Genomic DNA, 24,876 nt, shown 5'->3' on the forward strand with positions numbered 1-24,876 from the left:
CTTTTTTCTCAAGCGATACCCCTAGCGGGCGTCGGCGACACGACACCATTCTTCTTTCATGAGCATAGGGGTTACGGTCCGCAACAAGCGGCATCAGGCATGGCGTTTTACGGTGATGAATAACATTCCGCTTGACGGCGGCTTAGGAGGTTTTCTGATATCAATTTAATGGAAAGTTTCATAGTGCTTTACATTGCCGCCAAACGTTTGAAGATCACTTACGCCAGGCTCTTGCGCATCACATGTGGCGGCTCAATACGCATGCTCGATGTACGTTTCCGCATCAACTTGCGTCCATCAATTGTTCTCTCCTCGGAGTGCGAACTCCACAGATTAGTAGCTCGTGCCATCACTGTCGAAGATCACTCTCAGTAGTCCGTCATTCACATGTCTCTGAGGGGCGGCGAAACCATGTCTCAAGTACGAGACTTACTTCCACCCGCCACGACTTTAAGACCAGATGTCTCGTATAAAATGCCAAAGGCCAGTGGACTTGTTTCGAAAATGTGTAAGATTGAGGATGCAGGTTGCGAGCATGGAAATCTCCACGCCCGTATTCCCTATATCTCCCCCTCTCTCGCAGCTTCATGCAGATACCAACAGTCCTGAGCTCCTTATCCCTCCCATACCAGCACCAATCCTCCGCATTCTCCAAGCAAGAAGTCCATCAATTGAAAGACCTGCGAAATGTCTTCAAACGCCCAGTCCTTCCTCCAGCGCACATCTCGCTACGCATCCAATGCGCCGACCGTCTACAAAGCGCTGCTTACTCTCCAGATCCTCATCTACGTCAGCGCATCCACCACCGTCTACGGCTCCACATTTGTCCACCATGAGGCAATCGATCCCCGGCTGCTTATCCCGCACGTCGTCCTCTCCACGCTGCTCACGGCTATCTTCTGCGCGGCATGGCTGCTAGAATGTCTCTGGGGCGTCGTGAAGGCGGAGCGCGACGCTGTGAAGGATGTAGAGGGGGTTGCTGGATCCTCTGCGTGCCACTGCGGCGGTAGCAGCGGCGGCAGCAATTCCCTCCGAATGGTTAGCATTATCGAAGAACCACGCACATCCCCTCCACCTTCCAATCCCTCAACCCAGCAGCAGCGCGCCCACACGCCCACTTCCACCCACCGCTCCCTCTCCTTCTCCACCGTCAACCAGCATGCCGAAACCATCCGCGAGCCCGTCCCCACCCCCAACCCCAACTACAACGCCACAGTAGAAGACGCAGAAGAAGAAATTGAACCTCCCTTTCGTCGCGGTACTCCTCGTCCTCCGCTCTCACCACAAGCGCCCTCACCATCACTGAAGCGGCGGTCCTGGAAGAACCCCGTACAGCAGCAGCCAAACCCACCATCCATACCAGGAGAGGACCCGCACGAGAATTGGCAGAAGCGAACGTCGAGGTTGCCGGAGGGAATGAGGGCAGGGTATGCGGATAGGGAGGTGTTTTAGCGGGTCAGAGAGCAGAGGTGGTGATGAGATGTCGAGTAATTCAAGGGGGAGATGGGTGTTTTGGGCGGGATTCGTTTGGATGATTCTAGCACTTGGAGGGTTTGGTGGGAGTCTTAGGTTGGATGTTATCGGGAGAGGCGCAAAGGGAGCGATGACTGAGTTTCTGGAGCTGTAGGGGCAGGTCTGGTGATGGCTGAATGAAAAAACATATGGATATAAGGCACGGGAGAGCTTTAGCGGGGATGCATGGTTACGACAACCGGCATTGGACAACGATACTCTGAGGCACTGGAAAGATGGAGAAGACCGCAATTGCGGAGTGCGTACTCACAGCGGTGCCTCATTCATTGATGTAATATCGGACTACGGATGAGAAAGCATCTGCCCCTTGTCAGGCACAAACGGTGCTCCATCTTCGCTCCGCACGATCCAGGTATCTAAAGCGATAGGGCCCAGTTGTCAGAACGCCGTGTGAACGGAAGCACAGGGTACCATCTCATAGTACACTCCTCTCAAGTAACATTATCCAAGCTGCCGAGGAGTTTCTGAGAGCGACCTCACTCAACGCCATGCAAGGAACACTGCATCAAACCCAGCAAAACCCTCCCATCACTCCTGCGTCTGCACCTGTGGCTGCCCCTGCGATAGCGCCCCCCTACCCCCATTGGCATTCCCATTCCCACGCCCCCTAAACCCAGCACCACCGCGTCCGCGCCCTCGTCCCCTAAAGCTAGGCTGGTCAAGGATCGCCGGCGGTGGAACACTAGAGTAGTTCTGCGGCCTGAAACTGGGATTATTCATTACAACTCCAGCGACCGGATCACTGTTATCGATGACGGTGTAGCCGGCACGGTTCTGGCCTGGCTGGAAGCCGCCTCTACCGCGCGGCACGAAGTTGTTCGCGGTAGCGCGGGGGGTGAAGCCGTTCGCTTGGCCGCCGCGACCGCGGTAGGTGTTTGGCGGCGGGCCGTTGTGGAAAGGGAGCGTGGTCTGTTGTTGGAACGATGCAGGCGGAGTCTGATAGCCGTTGTGCAAGCCGTTCGGCCCACCACGGCCTCGTCCGCGAGGCATACCGCTGCCGCGGAAACCGTTCTGCTGACCCCCAAGGGCGCCAGAGAAAGAGCCGATCAGCGGTCCTGGGGCTGACGCAGGACGCAGTTGCTCGCCAGGAACGCCATAGCCGTGCTGAACTGTGAGTGGCTGCGCTGGCTGAGCGGGGCGGCGAGCCTGCGCAGCTGCCGAGAGAGCGATGACTTGAGGGTCGCTGAGGTTCAGAACTGATGTGTTTGGAACAGTAGAGCCTCTGAATGGCGAGCACCGTTCGCCGAGCGAGCTGCCGCTCATGAAGCTGGTATCGAAGACAACATCCAGGAGGAGCGTGCGCGATGTACGGGTCATACCAACCACGGTACCTCGCTGGCCGATCGGAACCCTGCCCGAATCTTGGACATAAACGACGCGGTCACCCAGAGCGAAGCGTTGTATACCGACACGCTGTTCTGCGTCCGATGGCTTGAGAAGGGCGTTGCGTGACACGTTCTTGATCTTCTTCGGCTCAGGCGGTTCACCCTTACTGACGATCTCATCCGCTGCCTGCTCAATCTGCTTGATGATATCAGAGTCTAGCTGTTCCGCATCAAGCGGCACTTTTTCGAAGCTCTTCGACTCAACCGACTTGAGCCATGCCCCAATCTCCTTCATCTTCTCCTTCGCAATCTCCGCGGGGTAGAAGTCAGTATCCTCGTAGATATCGCCCTTGGGATTTCTTGTGATGCCTGCGATGAACTCTGGGAAACGGATCATGTACTGAGTGATAAGATCAACGGCCTTCTGACTGTACTCCCAGCCGGAGTCGCCTTTACGAGAGTAGCCCAGCACCTTGAGCTTCTTCGCCTCAAATTTGAGGTTCAAGCCAAGATTGAGCCGCAGGGAGCTTGAGTTGACGTTGAAAGCCGACGTGAGTTTGCTAAGGACCAATGGGTTCAGGTTCAGCATCCTTGCCACTTGAAACGACGGTATGTACGGCACAGAGCGTTCAGCCATGGCCACAATCTCGCGGCCGAACTCTCGTTCACGAGTCTTGGATGTCAGGACCCAGACATCGGCCTTCTCGCCGTTGTGCCCGATGATCTCGCAAGGGCGTCCATAAGCGAACTCTCCAAGGAAGAAAGCTCGGGTGCCCAGTGGGAACTCTTCCGCCATGGGTACGGCGGCTTTTTCGATGAAGCGCGGATCTTCGCTGACAACCTCGTCCACCAAGGTCTGCGTGGCGTAATCGGGCTCCAGCCCAGGGACTTCACCATACTCCTTCACGGTCGCGCCTTCATCGGTCTTCTTGAGTCCTCTTAACATTTCGACATGCACAAGAGACTCAACGTCTCCTATGATCATGCCCAATCGCTTGCTGTACAACTTCTCAATGCGATCCGCCTTCTTCTTCCAATCGGAGATCGCCCTCGGATCGTGCGGGATGGGCACGACTTGCGCGTTGCCATCGTTTGAAAGGACGTAGTCGAAGAGCTCGTCTGAGACTCTCACCACCTTTGCTTCTTGCAGGAACGGGTATCCAACGTGCACGGTCTGGTCCAGCTTGGTCTTAGCATGCGATACTCTTGCGCGCATCTCGGACTCGAGTAACGTAACAACCATGCTTTCGTTCCTGCTGTCCTGCTGGAACACGTTGACTCCGTGGAAGCCCAATGCGCCGGCAAAGGGCAACACCTTCAGACTCGGGAAGCCCGCCAGAGCATCGGCACCCATCTTGACACCGTCAACAAGGCCTACGTAGACCTCCAAGCCTTCCATGGTGGGAAGCTCAAAGATGTTTTCGACACATCGGCAGTGCTCTAAGTCGGGGAAGACACCAGGTAAGGATGAGGGATACGTATAGTCCAGATCCGGAGAGTAGGTAAATTTCAAAGAAACACCGAACTCGTTGCGAGCTCGCTCGGCGACTGAAAGGCCCTGCTCTTTAGTGGCCATGGCGGCAAGCAAGCGCTTCTCGTCGATGAACGGGATTTTTACCACGGCCTCCCATTCCATCTTCTTTCCATTCATGTCCAGCTCAAAGTCGCGAGGGTAGAAGTCAATGATGGGTGAGTTTGGATTGGTCATGAGATCATGGTATGTTGTGGGGACGATCTTCTTGCTTCGATCCGGCAAGACACCCATCAACTGCTGGTATGGTCGGAAAGGCTGGCCAAGCTTGAAATCCATGTTTGCTTTCAACCCTCTCTTGACGTCTGAATAACAAGTCAGCAGTGTCAACAAGCTGCACACTCATTAATTGCTTACCTGATATCATCGGGGCATAGTGATACCCGTAGAACCAGGGCCAAGACGCGACTCCGCGGTAGTAATAATACAGCACCCACTGAAGACCCTGAACGTAGTTCTCGGCCAACTTCGTCAGTTCCTCCTCATTGTCCAAGCCCCATCCGAACTTAGAAGTGTAATGCTCGTTCTTCCATGCCTGGAACTTCTGTTCGTACTTCTTCTCCATCTCTGCTTGCGCATCTTCGGGGCTGATGTCGACCACCTCAGCCTTCTCGTAGCGCTTGAAAACGCGCTCCAGTGCAGTTTTGGCCTCTTCGTCTGAGGAGGCATCAGATCCGCTGCCGTCACCACCAAGCTTCGAAGGAACCGACAACTGAAGATGTCGATCGCCGTCTTCGTCTTGAACTGTGTTGCACTCCATGTTCAGATCCTTGGCCAGGTCCATCACGAATTTACGATCTCGAGCGGGTAGTGTTGGTGGGAAGTCCAGCGGCGCGGCTTCCTCCTCGGGCGTCTGGCTGATAATGAACTTCTTCACGATGTTGAAGATCTCGCGTTGAAGCGAGGAGAGAACCAACTTTCCCCGGTTCTTCACCTTTTGCATTACATCTTCTTTGCCCAGCTGCTTCCCTTTGAACCAGCTCGCGTCTGCGTTCTCTGACTCAAAGAAGCGAAACTCGACATGCGAAAGCTCGTCCAAGAGAAGCGCCAAACGCTGCAAATTGATTACGCCCTCCTCGTTGATGTAGCCACCAGCCTTTGGTAAAACGCTCTTGTAAACGCCAAACATTAGCGCCAGCGCTCCCTCGTTGATGTGCAGATGTGGTAGATTTGGAAGAAAATCGTTGCCGACAAAGAAGGCCATGAGGATAAAGTCGTCAATCACCCGCTCCATATCGAAAGGGAAATCCAGAGCGCCGGGCTGTTCCAACTCCTGAAACTCCAGTTCCAAGTACTCCCGAACGATGCAGAGATGCATCAGGTAGAAGTTCTGATGCTCTAGCTCTTTTGACTTCTTCTGGGCCTGCCGTCCGAAGGTAACCTCTTCTCGCAGCAAGCAAAAATGTGGATCGTGGCTGAGCAAGCCAAGCATGATCAGATCGGCATCCAAGCCGTAAAGACAGTGTCTCCTGTTTGGATCGTAATCTGGCTGCGACTTCGCCTGCCGAATGTACTCCATGATCTTGTGCTCTCCCTCTCCAGGGACTTCATGACCGGACAGGACGATTTCCACGCCTTGCCAGTCAACGTCCTCGGAGACCTTCTTGTTGATGAAGTATTTCAGGTGCTGGGTCAACCTGGCCATAAACTCTGTTCCAGGAGTGATACAATTGCTGTCGAAGGGGTCGTCCTTCGGCATCTCCACTCCTTCCCTGATAGCTTTTTCACGGGCTTGTTCAGCGTCGAGAGCGGTCCTGAAACGGCGAGCACGTTGCTGGTTCATCTTGGCTCGCGGCGCGACGCCATCGATGGCCATGAAGAACAGCTGTTTTGGTTTTATCTTTCCGAAAAGGTGCTCGATGTAGTTGAATATAGCAATAAACATCTTTTCTTCCGTCATGCGATACGTGGGAGAGTCCGAATCCTTGTGTGTACAGTTGTGAATGATGCCGTTCATGTCAAGCTATTACGCTGCGTCAGCCTAACTCTAGTGGACGCTGGAGAGCGTGCGCTGTACGTAAAGGCAGTCGAACTCCGGTATCCGGTTCTCTGCAATGAGCTGAGAGATGGCCGGATACCTCTCGGACATCCATCTGAAGAACTTTGGAACACCCATTGTAGCGATAGACTGAGGCGCGGACGGTTCGAACGATAGTCGTCGGTGGCAAGGGGATGGACTAGCTGATGTCCCTTTTTTGCGTGTTTTTTTTTTGGGTTGTTAAGAGGACTTCTAGAGGGACACAAGCGCGCTCAGCGCGTAGGCAGCAGGAAGAAGAGGTATACGATATTCTCGACACGGAGTCTTCAAAGGTTTCAAGGCGGACCGCCGCCGTTCGCGAACGTCAGTCAGTCCGCGCCAAGACTTTCGGAGTTCGGGGGTAGGTCTCGCCGATAGTGGTTCTGGTTCACGTCGCGAAGCAACGCGTCGTCCGAAGAAGCTGGAGAAGCTGGAGAGAGCTTGATGTCCAAGTTCTTCCCAACACCGACACCGCACAGTAACGACTCGCCGCCAAGATGGATGACATTATGACAGGTAATTCCTCTCTATGCGCCGTTCCTATCATATTCCCAAACGCCTTGCGAAAGCGCTTGCGTCTCATCTTGAGCTAGCAACGCACCGGTGAGGGCCTGGATACGGGCTGACCAGGTGACTCCGCCTTTAGATGCGCAACAGGACTACCAGGATGAGCACATGGAGCAGAAGATTCTCAATGAGGAGTATAAGATGTGGAAAAAGAACGCCGTCTGGTTATACGACCTGATGTTTGCGTGTGTTGCACCGCCTAGAAGACATTTTACAGCACACTAACGAGCGGCCAGGCGGGCCTTAGATTGGCCCACCCTGACCACGCAGTGGTTGCCTGACAAGAGAGAGGTCCCCGGAACGAATCTCAGCCAGCACCGCCTACTCTTCGGCACCTTCACCGCCAATGGCGCCCAGAACTACCTCCAGATTGCCTCGATAGAAATACCAGAAGGCAAAGCGCCAGACCCTGCCGACTATGACGAACAGCGTGGGGAGATTGGAGGCTACGGCAACGCGAAGAAGGCCTTCACCTTCAACATTATCCAGAAGATCAACCACCCCGGAGAAGTCAACAAGGCTAGATACCAGCCGCAGAACCCGAACATTATCGCCTCGTATGCCGTAGATGGCAGGATCTTGATCTTCGACAGGACCAAGCACAGCAGCAACCCGAAATCAGATGGCGTCATGCAGTTCGAGATGGAGCTTCACGGACACACAGACGAAGGCTTTGGACTTGACTGGAGTCCGCATACAGAGGGTCAGCTGGCAACGGGAGGCAGCGACAACACTGTCCGTGTGTGGAACATCAAGGACGGCTTCTCGCGGGACAAACGGCAGATCGAACCTCAACGCACCTACACACACCATGCCTCTATCGTCAACGACGTCCAGCACCATCCCATCCACCATATGTGGATCGGAACCGTCTCCGACGACCTGACCCTCCAAGTCATCGATACCCGCAACCCTTCGAACAAGAAAGCGCTCTACAAAAAAGATGCCCACACCGACGCCGTCAACTGCATAGCCTTCCATCCCAAATGGGAGCCCATCGTCGCGACCGGCTCAGCCGACAAGACCATCGCGCTCTGGGACCTCCGCAACCTAAGCCGCAAGCTACACGCCTACGAGGGCCACAAAGACGCCGTCATGAAGCTCGAATGGCACCCAACCGAGATGTCCATCCTTGCGAGCTCCAGCTACGACCGCCGCATCCTGATGTGGGACGCCAGCCAGATCGGCGAGGAACAGACGGAGGAGGAGGCAGAGGACGGGCCACCGGAACTGCTGTTCATGCACGGTGGCTTCACGAACCGCATTTGCGATTTTAGCTGGAACAAAAACAACCCGTGGACGATGCTGGCGAGCGCGGAGGATAACCTGATCCAGGTCTTCACGCCGGCTCGCACGTTGGTCAATGTGGCCAAGCCGAGGGTACCCCACAATGAGGTTTCGGAGTAGCTTTAGGAGATGTCGTTGATGGGCTCCAGTAGGCTGTGTTTCTTGTTCGCCGTTGACGGGCTAGGCGTTGAGGGTAGCTGGCGAGGGTAGTATGGGGTTATGGAGTTAAATGGATCTTCTGTCGTCAGTTACATTGAGGTATAGCGGCGTGAACTTCCTCAGAGTGATCACGGGAGTGGAAAATCAATTCTATCGATCTGTCCATGCATAGAAACACTGTTGCACATAGCGTCGTTTGATCATATCCAACTACAGTGGTACGGCTGTGCACTTCAACTGAACACTAAGGCCAGAACGATTTTGCGACAACTAGTAACTGCCGCAAGCATCGATTGCCTGCCTGCAATAGACGTTCCGTACCTAGGTAAATAAGACATCAACGTAGTAGGCGGTAGAGCTCGTATCCTGCTGCCGCGGAGGCTTTAAGGTACAAATTCCCTTTTTAGGAAGGAAATCCAAGCCGCGCACCAAAATCCGTGCCGCGCACCAAATTCCGTGCCGTCCCCCAGAATCTATGCCGCCCACCTGAATCTGTACCGCGCATCCATGGTGTAATAGATACTTATGAAATAATATAAATACTTTAATTATATCGAACACGAAACTTGCCTACTACACCGCCGCTCCGACTAAAAGGTATAGTGTCTAAGCTCGAAGAGCTTGCATCAGGCAAGTTACTATGTATGGTCGTGACAGCGGGTTTCATCAGGACTTATGTATAGCCTTTCAAACGCTCCAAAAGCTTGCTGCGTAAGAGTTCCTTTACAACTTCGACTTGGCTAACCTCTCCAGCTTCGCCCTCTGCTCACCCTGTACCTTCAAATCATGCTTCTTGATCTTCCCACTCCCTGTCTTCGGGAAGTCTTCGCCCTCAGCAAGCCAGAAAACATGCATAGGCGCCTTATGCCACCCTAAAGTTAGTCGCACGAATTCGCGAAGCTCCTTTAGTGATGGCCTCTTCTTTTCCGACCGGTGCTGAAGGAACGCACACACTATCTCACCATACTTATTATCTGCGATGCCGACGACACTTGCTTGTACAATGGATGGGTGTTGGACAAGTCTTTCTTCAATTTCGAGGGGAAAGATGTTCTCGCCGCCTAAGGAACAACTGTCAGGAGGTGAACAAGTGCGTGTGGAAGGATGGAGACAATTGTACCTCGAATGATGATATCCTTGATGCGTCCCGTGATACGACAATAGCCTCCCTCGTCAAAGACCGCCTCGTCGCCTGTATGCATCCACCTGATTCCATCGTCGTCTGTGATCATGGATTCGGCAGTCTTCTCCGGATTTCTCCAGTAGCCTTTCTGGAGAGCGAAGCCAGCGACACAGAGCTCACCTCGACAGCCGATGGGGAGGATTTCGCCTTTTGCATCGACAATCTTCGCTTTCATATGAGGGAGGATCTTTCCTACTGTCGATAAGCGTTTCTCGACCGGGTCGTCCGTGAAAGTCATAAAGCTTGCGGGCGATGTCTCGGTCATCCCTAATTACATTCAGCTCAGTCATCTAATGCCCTCTGTTCGAGATGAACACAACGAACGATGCCTACCATATGTGTTGGTGATCTCCCGCAAGTTTAGCGTCTCCTGAAGGTCGACCATCATCTTTCGGGGCACCGGTGCTCCCGCTGCTATTCCTGTCCTTAATTTCGAAAAGTCCATGTTAGGCTCCAGAAGTTCTAGTAGCGCTGAAAACATTGCCGGAACTCCATGCAGTGCTGTACATCGCTCCATTACAACAGCCTGCAAGGTTGCAGCCGCATTAAATGTTTCGCTGGGAAACACGATGCTACTTCCATGCGTGAGTGCAGCCAGGAGTCCCAAAACTAGACCAAAACAGTGAAATAGTGGTGGTGGGCAGCAGATGATATCACTTGACTTCAGCCGCATACGATCGCCGACGAAACGGCCATCGTTGATGATGTTGCTGTACTATGTAAACAATCTACACACTCTTGATGCGTACAGGGGACGCAACTTACTTATGAGTGAGCATCGCAGCCTTGGGGTTGCCAGTCGTGCCGCTCGTGAATTGAAGATTACAAACGTCATCTGGGCTTACTGCCCTCCTTCGCGCCTGCAATATGGAATCGGGTATGCTCTTGCCACGACTGATGAAATCTTCGTAGCTAGAGAATGTCCTTGAGGCAACAGGCCGTAACATTATAATTTCTTCGAGCTCGGAGAAGCTGTGGGCCGATATTTCGTCAGCAATCATATCCAATGCCAGATCGTTGGAGAGTTTTCCGATGGTAGGAGCTGTGAAGACGATTTTGCAGCCTGCGTGTCTCTCGTTAGCATAGAATCAGCATAGATATCTAGTCTCAAACACATGCCGGAGTGTTCAATGGCAGCCTTGAGTTCCACTGATGTGTATGCGCAATTGAAGACGACTAACGCAGCCCCAATATGAGAACTTGCAAACAACAGTTCCACGTAAGGGGGACTGTTTCCGGCGAATATCCCAACATTGTCTCCCCGACGAATGCCAGATGCTATGAGGCCCTTCGAAACAGCCAAGCTTCTCTTGTGTAATTGCATGTATGTTGAACGCTGACCGAATTCGGGGAAGACAAGGCATTGCCGTGATGGGCCTGTGTCCGCTTGCTTCTTGAGCATTTCACCAAGTGTAATATTCCACAGCCTTGGATCGGTTGGGCCGGTGAGAAAGGACGGCCGACTTGTGGGTGACATCTTGCTCTTAAGGTTCTCAATGCGCCTCAGAAAAGGTAACTCGGTGGCTTCTAGCAGAAAAATTCCACATTTCAAAATTGGGAAGTCGTGTCACCAAGCTGTGTAATCTAGAATTGGCGATGCAAAAGGGGGATCAAGGCAAATATTGGATAGAGCTACGACGTGTCTCTTATCATTGCAGAATTTCCCGGCTGAGTGCGGGTTCGACCGAAAGCATTGTACAGGACCGCAACAAGCATGACAGACAAATCATGTCTTGACTATTAGCCTTTTGGAGTATTGATAGACCGCTCCCACGGATGCTACGGTAATCGCCAGAAGTGCTCTGGTAGCCGGCGTTATCGGTCCCGTTTGGATGTTGAGTGACACGGCTCCGGACCGTTTGGTGGGCGGCACGGCAGCCGTGTGTCCGCTCGAGCCTCGAACTACCCGAATCGTCCGACAGTAGATCAACTGCTCGGTGAGCAAGGTCGTAAAGGAATTGTCCGTATTTTCCGCATATCAGATTCACGTCAAGAGTTGCACTGACTCAACTATCTTGAGACTTCCTTTGAAAACAGCCTCGCTGCCCTGCCGCCTGCCGCCAATGGCTTTCCAAAGTTATTCTTCCACCTTTCCCCAGCTTTCGAGCCAGATTGACACCAAGACCTCCACATTCCAGGAGAATCTGTCGAAATGGGAGACGATCTTGCACAAGTTCGATGCTGCGTCTGCTAAAGCAAGCTCCGAAAGTACGTCGCCAAGAGCGATCGAGAAGCACACTGCACGGCAATTGCTTGGTAAGAAATTCGCCCTCGGTTTCAGGCATAACCAATGACTTTGATTAGCACGTGATCGAGTCGCCCTACTTCTTGATCCCGGAACGCCTTTCTTAGAACTATGTACTTTCGCTGGCCATAACCTGAAGAACTCTTCACCCTCTGCCAGCTTGGTCACTGGTATCGGCGTAGTAAGGTATGTGGAACAAATCTTTGGCACTATTAGTTAGATGCTATTGGCAGCGCCACGGATAAATAGACGTTGTAGCTGCTACCACCGTGCTAACATAGTAGGTAGTGGGATTATCTGCATGGTTTTAGCACACATACCATCCTTACATGGAGGTGCCTGGAATGAATACACTGGTAAGATTGCTGACTCTTGGGATCCGTTGATTTGTCTGACTGGTATATAGTATTGAAGCAGAATCGCATCACAGCGATTGCCTCCGAGAACAATCTCCCCCTGATCGCTCTTGTCCAGTCGGTGAGTAGATCATCCCTCTGGACTTCTGCTATCTTATGCGATTGAGCTAATCTTGTAACACTTCAAAGGCTGGTGTTTTTCTTCCTCAGCAATTCAAAGTCTTCCACAAAGGCGGCCAGATATTCCGAGACCTTGCTCTTCGCTCTAAGAATGGTCGACCAAGCTGTGCTGTTGTATTCGGGTCTTCGACTGCAGGCGGAGCTTATCACCCTGCCTTATCAGACTACACTATCTTTGTCAAGGACCAGGCACAGGTGTTCCTGGGAGGGCCACCGTTAGTGAAAATGGCGACGGGTGAAATCGCAGAGGCCGAAGAGCTTGGCGGAGCAGATATGCATTCGACCATAACAGGACTGTCCGATCAGTTGGCTTCTGATGAGTAAGAGTTTCGATATGGCAACTTGTTCAGCGAAACTAACCTTCATCAGACTCGATGCGATTCGGAAGGCCAGGGAATGGATCCTGACAACTTCCGCTGTGCACCATCAGTACTGTCGTCCAGGGCGTGTGATAAAGTGTCGTGAGCCGAAATATGACGTTGAAGACTTGCTCGGATTCGTCAATCCAGATATCAGACTACCGCTCAATATGATGGAGGTGTTGCTACGGATCGTAGATGACTCGAGGATAGAGCAGTTCAAGCCTCAGTATGGCAATGGTATGATAACAGCATGGGCCTATATCCACGGTACAGCTATCCTTTCAATTGGTAATATCGCGCTTGTACTTACTTTCTCCTCATAGGACATCTTACTGGTGTCATTGCCAATCAGCACCCAGTGATACTACCAAATGAGTCGGACAAGGCCACACAGTTCATTCGTCTATGTAACCAAGGGTAAGTTCCTGCAATGCGCACTCCACGAAAAGATATTCATAAGCTTATGATTTCTCCAAAAGTCGCAATCCTATAGTCTTCCTGCACAACGTTACAGGCTTTATGGTTGGCCTTAAGACTGAGAGAGCAGGTCTAATCAAGAAAGGGGCCCAGCTTGTCAGCGCGGTCAGTACTAGTACTGTCCCCCACATCGGCATCATCTGCGGCGCATCCTACGGCGCTGGAAACTATGCTATGTGTGGCCGTCCTTACGCACCACGTTTCCTGTTCTCCTGGCCTACGAGCCGCTGCTCCGTGATGGGACCTGACCAGTTAGGGGGCGTGATGGAGACCATCGCTCGTAGAGCAGCGGCGCGGGGGAATCGTCCGGTTGTGGAGAAGGAGCTGGAGGCCTCGGTGGAGAAGTTTAAGGAACAGGTTAGGCAGGACTCGGATCCTTATTATACTTCGGCACATTTGCTGGATGATGGTGTCATTGACCCGAGGGATACGAGGGATGTCTTAGGGATGTGCTTGGAGGTTGTCATGCTTGATCCGGTGGTTGGAAACGCAGGCTTCCAGGGGCTGGCACGAATCTGAATTAAACAGAACTATGCCTCCCGCTCCTTGAAAATTGTACACGGATTCCCATCAAGCACATAACCTATGCATCCAATTGCTCAGTTGATTTATATAGTCCTTTCTAGCTTCCTTCTCACAGTCTTGTACTACTCTATATCAGCAGGAAATGGACTATGTATGGTGTGGGTATACCGCGTTGCCGTGAGTGCTACGCAGAACCGGTCCGGAGGCAAAAATGCAAGGGTTCTTCATGTCGCCGCCGATCAAAGTATCGCTATTGGCTATTCAGAAAATGCGGTTAGACCGGCATTTAAAGCTACTCGTATGTCGAACTCATGCCTTTCTACTTACGATGTCAAAAAGTTTGAATCCGACTGATCAGTCATCTGCGAGCTGATGTACGCCTTAGCATTTAAGCACTTCAGGTTCAGGATCTTCAAAATTAATAAGCGGACTATAACCGGGGCGATTGGTTGAATTCAAGAATTCTGACATTCTGAGAGTATTTTGACTACCTTGCGGTCCGACTCAAAACCTTTGTGACCTACAATCTGCTACGAACAGTTTTCTCGTTCTCAATCTCTTCCAAATCTCTCTTTTCCTGCACGAATGCCAACTCACTCAAAATCTCCTCGCTGCCGCCCCCCACAACCATCACCCGCACATCCCTACTAATCTGCTCAATCCTCGCCCCCTTCCCCGTCCTCGAATAACCCAGTCCACCCATCACCTGCTGCATCTCTCTCACTGTCTCCTCCAGGGTTCTACCTGCAACGACTTTCAGGATGGCAATCAAGCCTCCGAATCTCGGTTCTTGTTTGCTGCCTACGGAAGTGGAAGATGCGGGTCCGCGGGCATGTGAGTTGGACATGGCCACAAGTGATTCCATAAATGCATATGCAGGCAAGATACGAGTTCCAATGGTAGAGAACTTGGTCCGGATGGCTTGGTGTTCTATGAGTGGCTTGCCAAACGTGATGCGGGTGAGAGCGTGCTTGTATGCGTCTGTGACACACTCGCGTGCCAATCTAAGACTTGTGCAAGCGAGCCAAAGTCTCTCGTGATTGAAGTCTTTCACTTATCAGTTCTGCCTTCCCAGAATGATAATCGTCTAGCATCTCATGGCTTACTGGACATTATAATCTTAAATCCTTGATTCTCCTCTCCGAGCAGATTGGAGGTGGGTACGTCTACGTCGTCAAACTCCAGGTAGGTTGAGCCTATCACTGCAATGAGTAAAAGTGCTGTAATTACTCAGGGCATCCCTTACCACTTGCAGACACTCCTGAATTGTAAATCTTTCGTCTTGTCACCCCTTTTGCGGCCAAAGGTATGACCAAAGCTGAGATGCCCTTCTTTCCTGGTCCTCCAGTGCGTACAGCCGTGGTACAGTAATCAGCCCACATCCCATTTGTGATCCACTTCTTGGCGCCGTTCACGATGTAATGGTCTCCTCGCCTCTCTGCAGTAGTAGTGATGTTTGCTACATCGGAGCCTGCTATCAGGATGTTAACAACAGTGCAAAGCTGGTTGGTCTCTAAGACTCCAGACATCAGAATTGGATTGAAGAAATGATGAACAGCTTACCGTCAGGCTCTGTGACACCGAGACAGAAGCGACTCTGCCCAGTAATCACAGAAGGGATGAATCTTTGCTTTTGCGAATCAGAGCCGAAATTGACGACTGGCGGACACCCAATTGAGTCGCCACACCCAAGAGCCCATATGACGCCCAAATATCCACAGCGGGCAATCTCGTCGATGCAAATCAAATCGTGGAAGCCATCCCATTCCTGGGGCTTGAGACCGCCTGGAAGCTTGACGTCGCCGATGTATTGGGATATTGCAGCTGGATTGATTGTCACGGCCGTGTAACCTTGTCGGGAATGTTCTTGCAACACCTGATAACGGTCAGCGCTAAGCACACAAGATAGTAACGCAAGAGCTGATCAGGAACGGGTCAAACCTCTTTAGGAACGAAGCCTTGAGCTTCCCATTCTGCACAATTGGGCGTTACCTTCTCGGCGACGTACGCTCGAACCGCATCGCGAAGCCGCTCGTGCGAAGCATTATAGTAAGGACTGACGCGGGTGTACCAAGTTGGCTCGGCGAAGGGCACAACGGGGCCTTGTTCCTGTGACTTGGACATGGTGAAAACCTTTTTGAAGCTTGTTTTGTTCTCTAGAATGGGACGGCAGCTGTATCTCAGGCCTAGAATAGTGATATTAGAGCCGCTACGGGAAATGCGCTCCGCTGCGGGCCTTCTGCTGCATAGTTCCAAGGTTTATAGGGCGCAGTATGCAGCATGATAGCGCGGCCATTACAAGTTATCCGCGGCAAAATATTGCAGAGGTCAATCGGGGCGGGCGTAACGCCGTGCGCGTGAGAAGAATGCAGGGATCGATTGTGGATGGCATGCCGTGTGTGGGGTTGGCCGTGGCGGAGGCCCCAGATAGAAAAGGCGGTGCATTAGACACGGTCCGGACGTGGAGGTTTGCAAGACGGTCCGGAGCCGAATCATTCGCCAGCCTTCAGGGCTTTCGTCTGCTTCCGCGCCCCGCTAGTATCAATCAACCATGATTATGGAGCTCACAACATGGATGAGCCTTCATTGGATTGCACTTCACGTGTTGGCAGCGCTGAATTGGAGGAGACTGCAGCGTTGTTGGAAGCTGAGCATGTAGTCTGTCTTCGCCTCAATGAGAGAAAATCCTCAATGCTATGGCTTTGAGCTTTAGTTCCAGGACTCGAGCGAATCGAACATTACCAACTTCATAAGTCAATTTGCTAGACAACGCTGGAATCATGCGACTACATCTTTACGCCTTTCAAAGCTTGGACTGCGCTCTTTGAGAATATGCTTCCCAGTCAATCCCCTTGATCCCTTTTCGGAATTGACTGAGAGCATAGGTAGACTCCGAGTCTTCAGCCATCATAGAATCAAAGGCCCCTTTGATTGTCTTTGCCTGTTGCTCTTGACCGCCATCAACCCAGGCACTCCTCACAAGCTCTTTACACAAAGCCGACGCACGCGGCGCAGCAAAGCGCAAGCGATCCAGAACTTCCTCCACCTTTCTGTCCAAGGCCCTCTGGTCCTCAACGACTGCAGAGACAACGTGAATAGCCGCCAGCTCTGACGGCTTAACTTCCCGCGCCGTCAGCATTGCTGCTCGAGCAAAACTACCACCCCATTCCCGGATAACATATTTGGAGATGACAGCAGGACAGAGACCGAGCTGAACTTCGCTGAGCTTGAAAGTTGCGTTTGAAGCGACAACCCGCAAGTCACACACAGAGACGAGGCCAACTCCGCCCCCAAAGCAAGGCCCATTGACAGCTGCAACAGTCGTTTTCGGGCAGTCGTCGATCGCTTCAAAAAGACCTCTGAGTCTTGAGAATTGCTGTTCAGGAGATTCATTGTTCTTGCTTAAGTCCATGCCGGTGCAAAAGTACTTGCCTTCTGCTGTTAATACGATGTGGAAGACACTATTGTCTCTAGAAAACTCCTTGAACAGCGAAGTCAAACCTTTTATCATTGAGCTCGTCAGGGCGTTCCCGTTCCTTGCCCTTGTTAGGCAGATCTTGATACTCGCTCCTCTACGATCCACACGGTACTCGTCTGTGGATCTGAGGAGTGCCCAACGACTTCCTGATGTGCTTCTCGAGGCGTTGGCGGTCTCTCTGTCACCAGCTCTTGCTGCAAGTGCAGCACCCGCCCGGCTTCCATTCGGAATGCATAGTTTCTGGGATATCCAGGTGCCGGTGGACACGAGCTCGTCTAAACTGATACTGGTTGACAAGCCCATCTTCTGCAGTGTATAGACCAGATCTTCGGTGGCGAGGTTGCCCTTCGCGCCTTTGGCGAAAGGGCAGCCTCCAAGCCCAGCAACGCTGCTATCAAAGGTTCGGATTCCCATTTCGTAGCTTTTCACGACATTTGCGATTGCCTGACCGTATGTATCGTGGAAGTGCCCGGCTAGTCTGGATGCTGGAATTACCCTCAGCATTTCCTCGAAAAGTTTTTTCACGTCTGCAGGTGTTCCCACACCAGTGGTGTCGCCCAAGCTGATTTCGTGGCATCCGGAGTCCAGTAAGGCCTGGGTAACTCTGATGACCTGGCTGGGCTGCGTGGGACCGTCGTATGGGTCAGCAAAGATGCATGAGACGTATCTGTTATTTTCAGCAAAAATCGAGACCAGAGAAGAAATGATACTAACCCTCTCATTTGGATACCCAGAGTACTAGCCTTTTTTGCAACCATCCTGACCCTCTCCAGGGACTCATCAACGCTACAGTTGATATTCCGCCTGCTAAACCCTTCTGTTGCCGATATAAAAACTGCTACTTCGCTAACTCCGTTTTGGTGTGCGAGGTCCAGTCCTTGCACATTCGGGACGAGCACCGGAAAGCGTCTCTCGGGCTGCTGCATTAACGGACGAATACGTTGCAAGACTTGCCTAGCATCAGCTAGCTGAGGGACCCATTTAGGTGAGACGAACGAAGTTGCTTCGATAATAGAAAGACCACAGCGGGCGAGTCGCTCGATCAGTTCAACTTTGACTTCGGTAGGAACGACTTGAGATATATTCTGGAGGCCATCTCGTGGGCCGACTTCAACAATCCTGACATCGCCCATCGCATTGGACTTTTCTGCGGGAAGCAGGCGGTTTGCACGAAGACTCTGGCGTGCCAAATGTGAACAAGCATACAGCACTAAAAGCTATATGCTATATCCCGGCGCAAGTCTACCAAACGTGGACATAGCCGGCTTCTCGGACCGTTAGTATCCCGTGATCTTGGCGGTCTAGGGTCAAACGTCCGGGCCGTCTTGGCAGACGGGCCGTATCTAGACGGACCGATGTCGAAGCATACACAGAAGCTGGACTAGGTTTGTGTTGGAATCAATATAGTAACATTTTCAACCATGATGCTCAATTTAATAGTTCCTTCCGAGAAATTTTTCTGTCGCAACAACGAAAGACACCACTGTTCCGGAATTTTCTCCAAGCTGTTCGCAAAAATACCCTAGTCAACCATCTACTATGGCAATCGAAAAGCTTCCCCAGCGGATATTTGATCAAATACAGGATGACGCCGGACGACCACTGATCAAGCGATTGCTTATCGCAAACCGAGGAGAAATAGCATGCAGAGTCGTTGCCACGTGCAGAAAGCTCAATATCACATCTATTGCGGTATACACAGATCCGTGCGTGCCCGTCTCTCCCAATGGCTACCGTAGTCCATGTTAACAAGTCTATGCAGCGACACCCACTCACTACACGTCCAAGAAGCAGACGAAGCCGTCCGACTTGGCGCAATCGATGGGCCCGAGGGGAACCCTCACCAGAACATCCAGCTTCTGATACAAACAGCTCTCGCTCACAATGCCGATGCGATACATCCTGGATATGGATATTTGAGCGAGAATGCAGAATTCTCTCGGCAGGTGCGCGAAGCCGGCATCATTTTCCTGGGTCCATCTCCAAACAGCATGGCGATTCTAGGGGATAAAAGGTCAGCGAAACAATACCTGCTAAAAAATGCGCCTAAGATCCCTCTGATACCCGGATACAATGGCACTGAGCAGACTGTCGATCGTTTGTTGATAGAAGCAGACCGTATTGGATTTCCAATCCTTATCAAAGCTTCCGCGGGCGGTGGTGGAAAAGGCATGAGAATCGTGCGGCATAGGGAGCAGCTTCGGGACGAGTTGAATAGAGCACAATCTGAGGCGCAAAGATCATTCGGTTCATCAGACTGTATTCTTGAGAGATATATCCAACGAAGCAAGCATATCGAGATACAGATACTAGGCGACAACCACGGCACAATCGTCTCTCTGATGGACAGGGAATGCTCTATTCAGCGCCGTCACCAAAAAATCATCGAGGAAGCGCCTTCACCGTGGCTGAAACCTGCGCTCCGCCAGAAGATGAGCGAAACAGCCGTTGCAATTGGTAAGCTCCTCGACTATGAGAGCGCCGGCACGGTCGAGTTCATCGTGGATGTTGAGACAACGGAATTCTTCTTCCTAGAGGTCAATACACGGATCCAGGTCGAGCATCCGATCACGGAGGAAACGACTGGTGTCGACATTGTTGGTTTGCAAATCTTTGTTGCAGGTGGTGGACATCTCGATGACTTGGGATACTGGCACGACGGAATGGCTCCTCAAGTTGGACACGCTATTGAGTGTCGACTCTGCGCCGAAGATCCGTCTCGGGACTTCATGCCTGATCTCGGTTTTCTTCGACAGTGGAAAACAGCTTCGGAGATTCTGCCGTCAGCGCAAACTCAAGATGTCCGCTTCGAGACTGGGATCGCCACTGGGTCACAGGTCTCTATCTACTTCGATTCGCTTATCGCAAAGATTGTGGTTTGGGCGCCGACTCGCCGTCAGGCAATTGAGAAAATGGTCAAGATGCTGGCTTACACAGTATGCATTGGAATCAGGAGCAACCAGTCGTTCCTTCAAAGCTGTCTTCTTCATCCAAAATTCCGAGACCCAGAGTACTCAACGAGCTTCATTCCTGACCTCTTGCCCACTCTTATCAAAAACCCGTACGTGGACGACCTACTTGCAACCCAGGGGAAACTGTCATTCCTACCCTCAATACTTCGTCGACAAGCAAGTCTTCCGTCTGTACAGAACAACCGACAGTCCTTCCGAAGCCTTCCTCGCAGTTTTCGAAACCAGAAAGCAGACCTCGCAAATGCTCAGGCAGATGTAGTCCTGGTTCCGGCCCATCCAGAGAAGATTTTCATCGTCGCATGGCCCTCTTCGCGTTCACCAGAGAAGTTCCACAATGTGACTATACTGCCACTTTCCAAGCAGGACATCCAGAAATCCACAGAGAAAGTTTCTAGCGAGGACGTGAAGCCGAGCATTCAGCTTGCTCTAGATTACAATCAAGTCAGCTCCCATGTTCGCCAGCTTCCCAGGCCCGGCCAGACCAGTTCATTGAGCCATGAGGTGTCACTGTCAATCCGAGCCACCAGCGTTTTTCAGCAGACGCCAGACTCAACTTGGCATCTGCACGAGCTTTTCGTGTCTGTCGACACACAGAGATACACAGTCTTCGCTGTCAGTGCCGCATCCTCACCGGGCACTGACGTCGGATCCCATCAGAAATTCTTCGCGCACATACCCGCTCTTGGGACGTACATCGAATATAATTTGTGCTCTCTTTTGACTTACGGAGAGTCCTTACGCAAAGACACCGGCGAATCAGCCGTGGCATCACAGAGGAGCCCAAAAGCTCCGATGCCTTGCAAAGTGTTGAATGTGGCGAAAAAAGATGGCGAAACAGTAAAGGTTGGGGAGATTGCGGTGGTGGTTGAGAGCATGAAGATGGAGATGAATATTCTGGCGGCTGCGGAGGGGATTTTCAGGGCAAAAGTTGCCATGGGCGAGGCGGTGGAAGAGGGAACCGTGTTGTTCACTATATCTTAGACGACTTCGAAGAGTTGTCTGCCAACTACGCTGGACCATCAGCAACTGGAAGTATTGGGATTTGCGGGGCATGTTTGCAATTTCGATGAACCCCAAAGCAATGATTGAGACGTATGTATTTCACTATCTTAGCAGCCTCATAGGATATCCAGCGATAGAAGAATCCTACTATAGCGCCAAGCTGATTAGCCACCAAAGTTGAATGGTGAGCTGGCGAAAAAAGAATTAACAGATGACATGTCTCCAAAAGCTGCATGATTGAATGGCACAAGGTCGTTGGAGAGTGAATTCGACGCTGAGGGAAAATTCAATCGATCGAAACTGTTTGGGTTCGACGACTGCTCCGAGTACAGGCCGAACAGGAAGTTGCAGCTTTGTGAGGGAAGTTTCGAGCTGGTAGGTGATGTGTCTGCTTTTGTGTTTTGCGACATGCTGCTATAGTCGACAGTGGCCCAGAGATTTTCAAGCTCGTTAGCGTCGAGATTTTCAAGCTCTGGCGAAGTGGTGACCAAGGTGCCGTATAGCGAAATCTGGCTTGCATATCTTTGTAGTGTTGCCAACTAAATTTTTTTAGCACTATCGCAAGAAACAACAGAGTTACGCACCATGGTTTGCCCGCTCTTCCAATACCTAGAGAACTCTTCCAAGAAAGCCATATCCGATTGAAGGTAGTACGTTGACAGCTGGTGAATACCGCTATCCTTGGTTTGCAAGCACAACATGTGAATGCCGGCAGTGACTGTAACGCAATAGCCCATAAAAGAGAAGTAGACCGGATATCCAGCACTTCTCGTATCCTGAATCAATGCTGATATGGCATTGGCGTTCTCCCTGCACGTCTGCAGTGACCTGTTAAGGAAGCTCGCCGGAGCTTTGACACCCCTGGCCCTTGACTGGTTATAGAGGAGAAAAGGGTGGTGTATGAGACATTGAGACATGTGAAACAAAGCGTGAGAGAACACATATGGACCGGCCATTTGTGTATCGACGACACCGTCCTGAAGGTAGTCTTTGGTGAGTATATCGTTGATCCTACCGCCCATCTCAAATTGGGTCTCAAGCTGTAGAAGGACGGAGTAGATGGCCGCAAATTCCGATTTGGAATCCCAGGGCGGCAATCGACTCTCTTCCCGACTGTGTTCGTGGATACTATGCTGGGCACACTTCCCGACAATGGATGCTGTCAAGACCACCAGGCCAAGATGCCCAAGGTTCGCAACGTTATTCTTCCCAGGCTGGAATGCCTGCTCCAGAGTCTGGGTCTTCTCCCACTCTCCATTTCTAAAAGCCGTTTCGCTGCAGGGAAGCTGAACACGGCAGTGTGCATCAATAATCGACGCAGGTCTTGCTCTTCCACACGAGCAGAGTCTATCTAGCACGTAGATAGACCAAAAAACTCGCCGGCGCTCTTCCTGGTCTGAGTAACCTAAATCTGCGTCTGGTTCCATCATCAAGCGGAGATCTTGGGCAATCCGAATTGATAGCCCAATCTTTAGCCAGGCGGGGTGACGTCTTCCAGCTGCAGACAGAGTGTTCGCGTTAGTGTACTGCGAACTCTGAATGGAAACGATAGGCTTCATACCAGTAAAGTCGAAAATCGAAAGGAGTGTTATAGCTTGACAGATGTGGATATCGGGGTCGCTCTCCGTAGCAAACCATGCCTCGACGATGTGTCTCCACGACTCACGAGCGTAGCTTGTGGCCGCCTCGTGTAGCGCTCCATTGAAATAAGCATCCTTAGAGAAACGAAGAGCAGATGCGAGAACAGCAAATACCAAGTAATGAGGCAGAAGATCTTGAGCAAGCCTTCTGCGGAAAGTTTGCTCGTGAAAGAAAGAATATGGCTGATTGTGGACCTGGAAGAAGTAAACGTCAACTAGAGACGCGAGCACGGCCGGCGGAGGTAACTCATTGAAGGTGCTAGTTCGTATTGATAAGACTTCGTACTATACACGGGGAGGGTCACTCACAGGCTTCCAGATTCCGGCATAAATGACGTAATCGTCAATGAGGAGCTACCGCCTGACTGCATTTGAGTTGAAGCTCCCGGTGCTGAAGCAGATGTCACAATGGACGGCGATTGATTGGTGAGCGTCGGTAGATATCTGAGTAGCACAAAATTAACAGATACATGGGGCAGGGCTGGAACAAGACATACGCGTTCAAGGTGTTCATAAGCTGATCCAATTTGGTTTCGATCGCTGCTACTCTGCTGGATAAGCCCTCCTACAATCTCGTTGCTTAGCTATCATGGCCAACCCTTCTTCTGCTGAGCGGAGCTACATACATCGTTATTTGAGGCAGAATGATCGCTGACCGAGGCGTCGCCCTGCTCCTGCGGATCATCGGACATTGTTCTCGGTCTCGTGTTCGTCCAGTATTGGCAATCTTGCCCAAGCCGCTTGCAATATCCACAAATGGGGCGTTCTCCTGAACACTTTGCCTTTTTCCGTCTGTGAGGTCTTTCAGTAAGTGGCAAGAGTAGGGAGCAAGGATAAGAGTGCGGAATGCTCACCGGCAGTTCAAGCATGCCTGTTGAATGCGCTTGATGCCCCGAGACTCTGGGGACGGCGCTCTATCTGGGGACATGATGGCCCAAACTTGTGGACCTCTGAGGATTGCAAGACGGTCTCTCCGAGAGAGCTGGCAGATATTCGTGAAGTGAGAGAGTTTAGTTGTCGAATGTCGTGAATGTCAGCCGCGAAAGAAGATCTTCATCACTAGCGCCGAGTTGGGCGTGCAAGGGCCTCACCCCCAGAGACCGGGACCCCGCACTGGCGCTGCTTCGGTTGCCTGGGGATACTCGTACGAGAGCCATTGAGGTCACAGCATATCAGGACCATCGATGAGGGTGAGTGAGGGCGGATGAGGGCAAATGAGGGCGGATGAAGGCGAAGGAGGGTGACAATAGCGGCACTGGCAGAAAGCAGAGTATACCAAGCATTGAACCAAAGAAGCATCGAGCCATGGTCTATTTGCTGTAACTTGGATGGCCACGCAGAGTCTCGCTTTCAATGTTTCAGATGATCACATGGTCAGATTAACTAAGATACGGGCAGCTACATCTAATTTGTTCTCCATCGGCTTGCCCCGTCTGACGAGAGCGTTACCAAGCTAGTTCAACACTGACACCCTTTCTCCTCGCCCTGTACTTTCGAGAAGAGCGAGGAGAGGGCTCGAAGATGACAGGAAGCAGCTCGGCTCCTCCTAATATGCTTTGCATAGGGGCAGTGGCCGTCTATCTATCTGCTCTTCGACGCTTCCGCGTCCTGGGCCGCCACTTGACCGCCTCGACCGTGCGCTGCCGTCTCAACCTCGGGACAGAGTCCGTGTGCTTAATCGCCCACATTCCCCCACATTTCCCCACAGCATTCCTGGCAGGCCAGTGTGCCATACTACACACCAGCGGTACTTTCTCCGCCACAGGCTTTGAAAATCCGGAGGACCTCGAACCCGCTGTATCTGCTGCTAGTCTTGATGGATAAAAGACTTTAATCATTTGACAACTGTTCTAAAGACTAATGCAGTCACAACCTTCCCCGTTGTTAGCAGGGGTCTTCTCTACTTTGTCTACTTTCTCTGCTCGATGTGTACAAATGTCGTTCTCGTCTTTGTCCTCGTCTGCCTCATTCTCGGGTTCGGTTTCTTAGTAGGCGCAAATTGGAACCTTGCCAAGGGTATCACGCCACTTGGAGCAA

At 51.8% G+C, this 24,876-nt stretch overlaps 9 protein-coding genes across 9 annotated transcripts; 4 read left to right on the plus strand and 5 right to left on the minus strand.

Moving 5' to 3' along the window:
• Nucleotides 1-687: 687 nt before the first annotated feature.
• Nucleotides 688-1,452, plus strand: W97_02359 (uncharacterized protein; the record flags this gene model as incomplete). The annotated part of the gene is made up of 1 exon (XM_007780259.1): nt 688-1,452. The coding sequence occupies one exon, from the start codon at nt 688-690 to the stop codon at nt 1,450-1,452; it is 765 nt and encodes a 254-aa protein (XP_007778449.1).
• A 609-nt stretch (nt 1,453-2,061) lies between these two features.
• Nucleotides 2,062-6,505, minus strand: W97_02360 (phosphodiesterase/alkaline phosphatase D; the record flags this gene model as incomplete). Its single annotated transcript, XM_007780260.1, has 3 exons — nt 2,062-4,694; nt 4,747-6,352; nt 6,407-6,505. 3 exons carry the CDS (start codon nt 6,503-6,505, stop codon nt 2,062-2,064), a joined length of 4,338 nt encoding a protein of 1,445 aa, XP_007778450.1.
• Nucleotides 6,506-6,903: 398 nt separating this feature from the next.
• W97_02361 (uncharacterized protein) lies at nt 6,904-8,380 on the plus strand (the record flags this gene model as incomplete). The annotated part of the gene is made up of 3 exons (XM_007780261.1): nt 6,904-6,922; nt 7,053-7,158; nt 7,210-8,380. The coding sequence occupies 3 exons, from the start codon at nt 6,904-6,906 to the stop codon at nt 8,378-8,380; spliced, it is 1,296 nt and encodes a 431-aa protein (XP_007778451.1).
• A 762-nt stretch (nt 8,381-9,142) lies between these two features.
• Nucleotides 9,143-11,079, minus strand: W97_02362 (uncharacterized protein; the record flags this gene model as incomplete). Its single annotated transcript, XM_007780262.1, has 5 exons — nt 9,143-9,480; nt 9,540-9,869; nt 9,936-10,312; nt 10,368-10,665; nt 10,716-11,079. The coding sequence occupies 5 exons, from the start codon at nt 11,077-11,079 to the stop codon at nt 9,143-9,145; spliced, it is 1,707 nt and encodes a 568-aa protein (XP_007778452.1).
• A 586-nt stretch (nt 11,080-11,665) lies between these two features.
• Nucleotides 11,666-13,741, plus strand: W97_02363 (uncharacterized protein; the record flags this gene model as incomplete). Its single annotated transcript, XM_007780263.1, has 8 exons — nt 11,666-11,858; nt 11,907-12,033; nt 12,136-12,203; nt 12,254-12,324; nt 12,393-12,703; nt 12,753-13,012; nt 13,069-13,162; nt 13,225-13,741. 8 exons carry the CDS (start codon nt 11,666-11,668, stop codon nt 13,739-13,741), a joined length of 1,641 nt encoding a protein of 546 aa, XP_007778453.1.
• Nucleotides 13,742-14,267: 526 nt separating this feature from the next.
• W97_02364 (uncharacterized protein) lies at nt 14,268-15,871 on the minus strand (the record flags this gene model as incomplete). Its single annotated transcript, XM_007780264.1, has 5 exons — nt 14,268-14,794; nt 14,854-14,943; nt 14,994-15,221; nt 15,311-15,623; nt 15,689-15,871. The coding sequence occupies 5 exons, from the start codon at nt 15,869-15,871 to the stop codon at nt 14,268-14,270; spliced, it is 1,341 nt and encodes a 446-aa protein (XP_007778454.1).
• Nucleotides 15,872-16,550: 679 nt separating this feature from the next.
• W97_02365 (uncharacterized protein) lies at nt 16,551-18,358 on the minus strand (the record flags this gene model as incomplete). Its single annotated transcript, XM_007780265.1, has 2 exons — nt 16,551-17,892; nt 17,940-18,358. The coding sequence occupies 2 exons, from the start codon at nt 18,356-18,358 to the stop codon at nt 16,551-16,553; spliced, it is 1,761 nt and encodes a 586-aa protein (XP_007778455.1).
• Nucleotides 18,359-18,764: 406 nt separating this feature from the next.
• On the plus strand, nt 18,765-21,178 carry W97_02366 (uncharacterized protein; the record flags this gene model as incomplete). Its single annotated transcript, XM_007780266.1, has 2 exons — nt 18,765-18,931; nt 18,988-21,178. 2 exons carry the CDS (start codon nt 18,765-18,767, stop codon nt 21,176-21,178), a joined length of 2,358 nt encoding a protein of 785 aa, XP_007778456.1.
• A 185-nt stretch (nt 21,179-21,363) lies between these two features.
• On the minus strand, nt 21,364-23,531 carry W97_02367 (uncharacterized protein; the record flags this gene model as incomplete). Its single annotated transcript, XM_007780267.1, has 4 exons — nt 21,364-21,738; nt 21,784-22,459; nt 23,337-23,404; nt 23,466-23,531. The coding sequence occupies 4 exons, from the start codon at nt 23,529-23,531 to the stop codon at nt 21,364-21,366; spliced, it is 1,185 nt and encodes a 394-aa protein (XP_007778457.1).
• Nucleotides 23,532-24,876: the final 1,345 nt, after the last annotated feature.

This window comes from Coniosporium apollinis (genome assembly GCF_000281105.1).
Source record: "Coniosporium apollinis CBS 100218 chromosome Unknown supercont1.8, whole genome shotgun sequence".
Lineage (NCBI taxonomy): Eukaryota > Fungi > Ascomycota > Dothideomycetes > Coniosporium > Coniosporium apollinis.